The sequence below is a fragment of the Olea europaea genome, unplaced genomic scaffold (assembly GCF_002742605.1).
Source record: "Olea europaea var. sylvestris unplaced genomic scaffold, O_europaea_v1 scaffold1205, whole genome shotgun sequence".
NCBI classification, from domain to species: Eukaryota; Viridiplantae; Streptophyta; class Magnoliopsida; order Lamiales; family Oleaceae; genus Olea; species Olea europaea.
The window spans coordinates 206,921-215,495 of NW_019229473.1; the positions used below are offsets into that span (position 1 = coordinate 206,921).

The 8,575-nt window shown below is 35.7% G+C and overlaps 1 protein-coding gene across 1 annotated transcript; it reads left to right on the forward strand.

Moving 5' to 3' along the window:
• Positions 1–207: 207 nt before the first annotated feature.
• On the forward strand, positions 208–7,811 carry LOC111374130. The gene is made up of 9 exons (XM_022996756.1): positions 208–970; positions 1,850–1,944; positions 2,161–2,231; positions 2,600–2,657; positions 3,366–3,421; positions 3,964–4,098; positions 6,909–7,054; positions 7,171–7,329; positions 7,412–7,811. Exons 1-9 carry the CDS (start codon positions 260–262, stop codon positions 7,460–7,462), a joined length of 1,482 nt encoding a protein of 493 aa, XP_022852524.1. The 5' UTR covers positions 208–259; the 3' UTR covers positions 7,463–7,811.
• Positions 7,812–8,575: the final 764 nt, after the last annotated feature.

Sequence of the window (8,575 nt, forward strand, 5' to 3'; positions counted from 1 at the left end):
TTATTTTATTTTATTTTTTGGATTCATAATAGTTATAGTGATGAAAATTCACAATTCAAAATAATAATAATAAATAAATAAATAAATAGATAAATAAATAAAGTAAAATAAAAATCCGATGGAGGATAAGGATTATTCTTATGTGGGCTGGGCTCAAGTTTACAGGCTGAATATTCGGGTTGATTCTGGGCCTAAGTCAAAATAGACCAATTCATAGCACTCTCACCGGCGTTTCCGCTTCTGCTGCCACTTCAAGCAAATGGAGGACGATAAATTGGCCGCGTACTACGACGAGTTAACTCAGAAAGGCGGTGGCGCCGCCAGATTCAAACAAGGTCTTGGATTTTCTTCCACCACTCCCGCCAACAACACAGTTCCACCCAGAGGCTCCGCTCTCCCTAGCACCTCATCTTTTCTCAGCAGTTTCGTGAAAGCCTCCAGTCCCACCACCTCTTCCAGTTTCCATAAACAAGCCCAGCTTGAGTCCATCCAAAACAAGCTTAACAAAGCACCTAACGTAAAACCCCCAAACCAAGACAAAAATAGTCGAAGCTCATCCCGCCGGAGCCGGAGTCGGAGTCGGAGTCGGAGTCCGGATCGAGATAAAACTAGAGATAGACATTCAAGGCGCCGCAGCAGGAGCCAAAGCCGAAGCCCAGTTAGATATTCTAGGCGCCGGAGCCGGAGCAGGAGCCAAAGTCCAAATGGTTATTCAAGGCATCGTCACCGGAGCCGGGATCGGCGGGCAAGGCGAAGGAGCAGGAGTCGGGAGGATTATGGGTCAAGGCGTAAACATCAGTCTAGGAGTAGGAGTAGGGAAAGAGAGAGAGAAAGGAGTAAGAGGAGGTCGAGAAGTTGGTCGCCAGGGCAGAGGATGGAGAAGGGTAGAAAGCGTGGGGAGAAGAAGAATGGTGTTGGGGGCGGAGGCAGGGTTGATTACACTAAACTGATTGAAGGTTATGACAAGATGGTTTGTGTTGTTCAGAATTATCGCCTTTCAACTATTGATTTTGCTAAACAATTTGGAATTTGGGTTTTTAATGTACATGCAATTAGTTTTACAGCCACAAGATTTAAACTTTTTGTGTGTTGATTCTGGTTGGTGGTTTTGGTTCCTGAATTTGTGTTTTCTACTGTTTTACAGCCAAAAAAGCCAGATTCCTTGACTTTGAATTTGATATTGTGCGGATTTTATAAGGGTAATTGGTATGACATGGGCCTTGTATCCATGATTTCATGATATTTGATCATAATAAGGGTGTTAAACCCTTTGGCTTTAGCTTATATTGGATTGTTTGATGCTTATTATCTCTTTGCCAGTGTCTGAAAAGAGGTTTTAGACTGTATAGGACCTTGGGAAAATGTGAATGGTGTTATTCATAGTGTGAAGATGTAAACATAAACAAATGCAACTGAGGCTTGTTTAAGAGTGATTAGTGAAAGCTGTTATTTTAAGTAACCCATATATGTTTTAATTTGTGGGGACGGGGAATGGAGCTGGGGACTACAAGGCTGTAGCTATTTCTACCAGTCAAAGGTTAATTTGTGCAAATTTTATTGCATAAGCTGTGGCATTATATCACTAAGAGCAGTTCTGTGACTTAAACATTAGAATTTCTTTTGTTCAAATTGTATCTGAATTGGTTGTATTGATTATTCGCGAAGAAGAATGCCCAAATATATACTTAATTTGCCCTTGTCTTTACCTGCAAAGATGGATACAGTAAGTGGATAGGCACAATGAAGTACTTTAAGTTGATTATATGTTGTTTTCTACTATTTATAAATGTCTTCTGCAAATTCCATTTCATATCAAATTTGATAATCGTGGTTTTTTTATTTTTAATAGACACCAGCTGAAAGAGTCAAAGCGAAGATGGAATTGCAGCTTTCAAAAACTGGTAATTATCCTAATTTTTCGTTTGCACTTCCTCTGTGTATCTGAGTGCTTATCTGTGATAGTTTTAATGCATATCCTTCTGATACCTTCTGCTTCTGGCTTCCAAGGACGTCAAAGGTTAGATATGTAGTCTATCCTTCAGCCATCCTGAGAACATAATCAGTCTGCCCCTTTGATTCTGGTCCCCGGTGCCTTGTATGTTATCCTGCGAGGATTTTTAGTTGTTAACTAATCGTAGGAAAGATTTGATCATAATCTAGGTTACAGAATGTGATGCATAAAAATTCTTGCCGAACATCTCAGATAAGCAGTAATTTTTGGGAAAAAGGAGGTGCCTAGAACTTTGAGCTCCCTGTATCTTCTGTGCACAGTTGGAACAACTGATGGTGCCAATTGATAACTCTATAACGAATTACAAGACTTGAGGAAGAGTGAACTGAAATGAAGTAAAAACTTTAATGGACGTCCAAGTGAGTGCAGCTTTCAGAAATGTGATTATAACAAGGAAAGTACATGAAGCAGTGGAACTCAACCAGCACTACGAATATGTTACTTTGCTGATCTAAGCTAAAAATATTCCAAGGGTAGTTATTGTACTGTGGATAGAAATTCTGACACACATAAAGAACATACCATAGGTCACAAAAAGTTTGCTTAAATCAATAGGTTTAAACTGCTATTCATGTGCTATTCTTGCAGCTAAGATATTTAAGAGTTGGGCTCTGGCTGGAATGTTTATTGGGTGTTGTTTGGAATTGTTTGCGCAAATGCGCGCACAATCATGATGGCGCACACAATCTGTGGCGATCCAAACCTTTAACAATCCAAGTGCCACTAAATCATAAAAAAAAACTAATTTAAAGAGTATTTAACACAATTATATAAATTATTAAAGCACTTATCAAAATTCAAATAATGTAACGAGTTTAATAAATAAATTTGAAACGAGACATATCTTAAAATATTTAAAATCAATTGAAATAACAATAGTTTGACAACATAATTATTTTATTATTGAAACTTTTGCCACTATAAGCCATCTCTGTACCGATCACCTCGAATCATCAATTATATGAAAGCAGAGACAGGGATGAGAATAATTCTCAATAAATATGCGCGAATAATGAATTCATATATGTATTTCTACAAAAAATTCATAACTAGCATAGGGAGACACAAAAATGAGATCGAACTTATATGATGCTAAATTCTCGTGTATGGCGCTACTAAACTCGTGTTCATTTTGAGTAGAACATACATAATATGGACTGAAATATAAAACATAGCCGTAAAAATATCACATACATAAATATTAGCCAACATAAACGTAAAGCACAACTTAATTTTTCATCAAACAATTCAAAAATGATAGAGGGGTGATTGTTGGGAGAGATCCTTAAGCCGCATGTGGGGTTGAATATTTACGTGTGATTGTGTAATATATGATTATATTTAATATAAAAAGGACAAAAGAAAGAGTAAAGGCGGAGAGACAAATTGATAGGGTTAGAGAGAAAGAGTGTATAAATAGTTCGTGAGGGTTGTCTAGTGTTGGGTTTGTCTTCTATTTATAATGTAAATTCTTGGGCCATGTGTAAAAAAATGAAAAGAAATGGCTAGATATGAAGCATGGTCAATAAATAAATGGTCTATTATTATGAAAATGGTTAAATCAATACCTTTAATCATGTGGTCAAATCAATTGACTTGACCTAAAACTTAATGTAAATAATGCTTGTGGTAAAATCAATTACCTTTATTTATGTGGTCAAATCAATTACATTGATCTGAAATGTGGTGTGAAAAATGCATTTGGTCAATAAATCATTTTTAATCAAGACCAGTCGGCATATTTACATATGTTTTGCGCATGATTTCATCTAACTTCCTAAATAACTCTCCGCTTAGGTCTTTAAACTATTGGCCAACAGCCAATAAGGTCATTAAACTATGCCAATAACCAATTATTGGTTAGATTTTAATAATAGCGCACTTAAGTTCTAAATTTAAATCTAACAACTAGTAAAAATGGGATGTTACACAATTGTGTTATAAAACTTCAGGTTGGCGATTTAAATTCGAGCATAGTGGAGGAGGTGAAGTTTTGTTCTCCAACTGTACAATTGAAGTTTCTGCCCAGCTAACTGATGTTGACTGTATCTGCAGGAATCGATGCAAATCTTTTAAGAATTTTGGAAGTATAAAATGACATAAATATCGTCTTCTTCTTTCTGATAGCATGACGTGGCCAATTTCTTGAATACTTGATATACCCAAACGATGCTATCCAATAGTGACACTGTATAATTCCGTCAAAACATTGTGACACTGATGCAGACAAGCAGTTGAGTTAATTTATTTATATTTGGGTTTAAGCTGGATAATTTGCAAGGTCATTTCTGTCCAGAAAAATTATAATCGCAAGCTATTCAGTTACTTGGACAATGTCAAGCGCAGACCTCCTTTTGGTGGAGCAATAAGTAAATCGCTGTAAAATTAAAGGGTGAGATTTGCACATTATGAACGTATTAGGAAGAATATGCATGGGAGACATATGGTGTTCCCCATATATATATATATATATATATATATATATATATGACCTCCTTTTGGTGGAGCAATAAGTAAATCGCTGTAAAATTAAAGGGTGAGATTTGCACATTATGAACGTATTAGGAAGAATATGCATGGGAGACATATGGTGTTCCCCATATATATATATATATATATATATATATATATATGACCTCCTTTTGGTGGAGCAATAAGTAAATCGCTGTAAAATTAAAGGGTGAGATTTGCACATTATGAACGTATTAGGAAGAATATGCATGGGAGACATATGGTGTTCCCCATATATATATATATATATATATATATATATATATCATTTCTTGGGTGGTGTGTGTAGCTCAGAGGATAAGAACACGTGACTACAAACCATGGTGTTGGGTTTTGAATCCCTCTGACCGTAAGCCTCAACATGTATCAATAAAATAATTCAAGAAACAATAAGGATTTAATTTTTTTTTCTCTCGATAGAGTCATAGACCATAATCCTTATGAAGGATTCCACAATGGAGGATTTTACCATGATTTGATGCTTTGTCGGACCTATTTAATATTGTTTTACAATAGGCTTGGACTCCGACTTAAGGATTCTTCCGGGGTAGATAGATGCATGGGCAAATTTGCATAAAGAGATATTTTATTGAAAAAGCTCATTCAATAAGTGTGAGGTAGGTTTTTAATTTATACACACTTTTGGTCAAACCTACTTTTTAGTCATAGGATCCTCGAGTTCTACTAACTTATCTACCACTCATTTCTATCTATTTATAATTGAGACCAATCATAATCACCTACCAAACATGCTTGTTCCAAGCTTTTAATATTGGTTACCATTTATAAATTTTTTAATGATTAATGGGTAATGGTAACTGATCTGGATGAATGAAATAAAATAAGAAGAGAATTAATCTTTGTTTGGAAAGGCTAAATCAGGTATATGTCAGTATGTCTACATTTCGCTGACTGAAAATGAAATGGCTGGGGAGGGAAGAGGAAAGGTTCTTTTTTCGGATCCAATGGAGATGGGGTGGTGTGTGTAGCTCAGAGGATAAGAACACGTGACTACAAACCATGGTGTTGGGTTTTGAATCCCTCTGACCGTAAGCCTCAACATGTATCAATAAAATAATTCAAGAAACAATAAGGATTTAATTTTTTTTTCTCTCGATAGAGTCATAGACCATAATCCTTATGAAGGATTCCACAATGGAGGATTTTACCATGATTTGATGCTTTGTCGGACCTATTTAATATTGTTTTACAATAGGCTTGGACTCCGACTTAAGGATTCTTCCGGGGTAGATAGATGCATGGGCAAATTTGCATAAAGAGATATTTTATTGAAAAAGCTCATTCAATAAGTGTGAGGTAGGTTTTTAATTTATACACACTTTTGGTCAAACCTACTTTTTAGTCATAGGATCCTCGAGTTCTACTAACTTATCTACCACTCATTTCTATCTATTTATAATTGAGACCAATCATAATCACCTACCAAACATGCTTGTTCCAAGCTTTTAATATTGGTTACCATTTATAAATTTTTTAATGATTAATGGGTAATGGTAACTGATCTGGATGAATGAAATAAAATAAGAAGAGAATTAATCTTTGTTTGGAAAGGCTAAATCAGGTATATGTCAGTATGTCTACATTTCGCTGACTGAAAATGAAATGGCTGGGGAGGGAAGAGGAAAGGTTCTTTTTTCGGATCCAATGGAGATGGGGTGGTGTGTGTAGCTCAGAGGATAAGAACACGTGACTACAAACCATGGTGTTGGGTTTTGAATCCCTCCGACCGTAAGCCTCAACATGTATCAATAAAATAATTCAAGAAACAATAAAGATATAAAAGTACACTCTCGATAGAGTCATGGACCATTGTCCTTATAAAGGATTCCACGATAGAGGATTTTAACATGATTGGATGTTTTGTTGGAACTCTTTAATATTGGTTTACAATAGGCTGGGAATCTGACTAAGGATTATTCCAGGGTAGTTTAGTTGATGCATAGGCAAATATTTTCATAAAGGGATATTTTATAGAAAAAGTTCGTTCATTAAGTGTGAGGAAGGTTTATAATTAATAAACACTTTTGGTCAGACCTACTTTTTATTCATAGGATCCACAAGTGCTACCCACTTATCTATCACTCATTTTTATGTACTTGTAATTGAAACCGATCATAATCACCTACCAAACATGCTTGTTCCAACCTTCTAATATTGCTTTACAACCTGAGATATGCTGGAAATAATATTTAGCCTCGGTTTGACAACCCATTTATAAATGGTTTATAAATTCGGTCAAAGTTAAGTATTAATTTTAACCACTCATTCTTAACTACATCTCATTTATATTCACGCATTTCGTGGAGTCACTATTATTTGCTTTGTATTCATCTTTATATACCATTTATAAATTTGCCATACTGAGACTTAATGCTTGTTCCAAGTTCCCACATTTTCTTGTATATGGCGCTAAGAGCGATTATACTGCTTTGTCCTGTGATGGCAGCTGTGGAGGATGATGCAGCATTAGTCAAGCACTTGGGACAAAGCTTTCGGTTTTCTGCAGTGGAGGTACTGTGCACATCCTTTGATTGCTCTCGTGTTTGTTTCTGATTGATGGTCTGTTTTGAGAAAGTCATATCGTTGTCAAAGATTTTTAACTTGTATACATTTCTTTAATTTTACAGGCGAAGAAAGAGGAAGATATCAAGGCTGCTCATGACGAGGCGATGTTTGGAGCCTCTTCACTGCCACTAAATGCAGATACAGATAACGAAGAAGAAGAGGATAATAATACTGAAGAGGAGAATGGAAGTTCACCCGTCAAAAGTCTTCTTAGTAACCAGGTGAGAGATTTCGCGTGATATTATGGTTGATTGCAACTATGGCTTGTGTTGTGACCATGTTTATAAAATCTTGTCTCTATAGGTACTAACAATGCAACAAGGCTCTTGGCGTGATCGTGCACATAAAGGTTGAATCGAGTGTGCGTTTAGGAAATACTGAATGTTAGGTGAAGTCTACAGGATGAAAGATTCATGTGGTTTCTATCTGCTTATGGCTATCTTGCCTGTAAAGCTTGAAGAAAATGTAGTGTACATTTAAGTAGCATGGAAGGTAAGACAAGATAGTGACAGAGGCTTCCATCTGCACATGGCCAAGTTTTTAGCTATCTATAATGTGTTTTATTTTCGTTGTTTTTGTCAAAATCGAAACTTGATTGGTTCATACAAGGGATTGCAGAATGTATCTGTGATATAGAAGCAGGAGATTATGTCAAGATTTCTAACCTTAAAAGTTCACCAGTATCACTGGTGTTTTTTTTTTTCTTGCAATTTCCATACGAATTATTGTGTGCGCTTTTATAGAAATGATGATATATGCATTTGAAGAAATTACTTTATACAAGGGATTGCAGAATGTATCTGTGATATAGAAGCAGGAGATTATGTCAAGATTTCTAACCTTAAATGTTCACCAGTATCACTGGTGTTTTTTTTTTTTTCTTGCAATTTCCATACGAATTATTGTGTGCGCTTTTATAGAAATGATGATATATGCATTTGAAGAAATTACTTGGTGGGATGCATTAAAAAATAAGTAATAAGATCGTCGTTGCAAAATGTCTCATGGTACTACAGGATGATTTCTTCTTGAACGCTTTCGTTAAGTGTCTTGTTTGGAAGGACAATGCTGTTGATTACCATCACTTCTGCTGATACAAATTCGCCTGGTTCAAAATAAATTCACAAGGTTACGGTTTTAGGGTGAAAGAAACAGATACGGAGAAAGTGTTGATAAAGTACCGAGAATTGTGACTCCAGGCTTTGCAATGTAACCTCCTCAAGCCTGAAATGGACAAATCAAAGCTTAGGGAACATTCATATTGCAGAAAACATAATAGAATGGCCAAACTCTTTTTAGAAACTAAAAGAAAAGTAGTAGATTTGTAAATCAATAATTAGATAAATCCTTGTACTTAGTTGCTCATGACCGCCTTCAGATGGAAGACTTCCATCCAACAATCACGTTGAATTAGAACTGCATTTTCCTTTGCACAAACATAAAGCACAAAAGTCAATTTTTCACGCG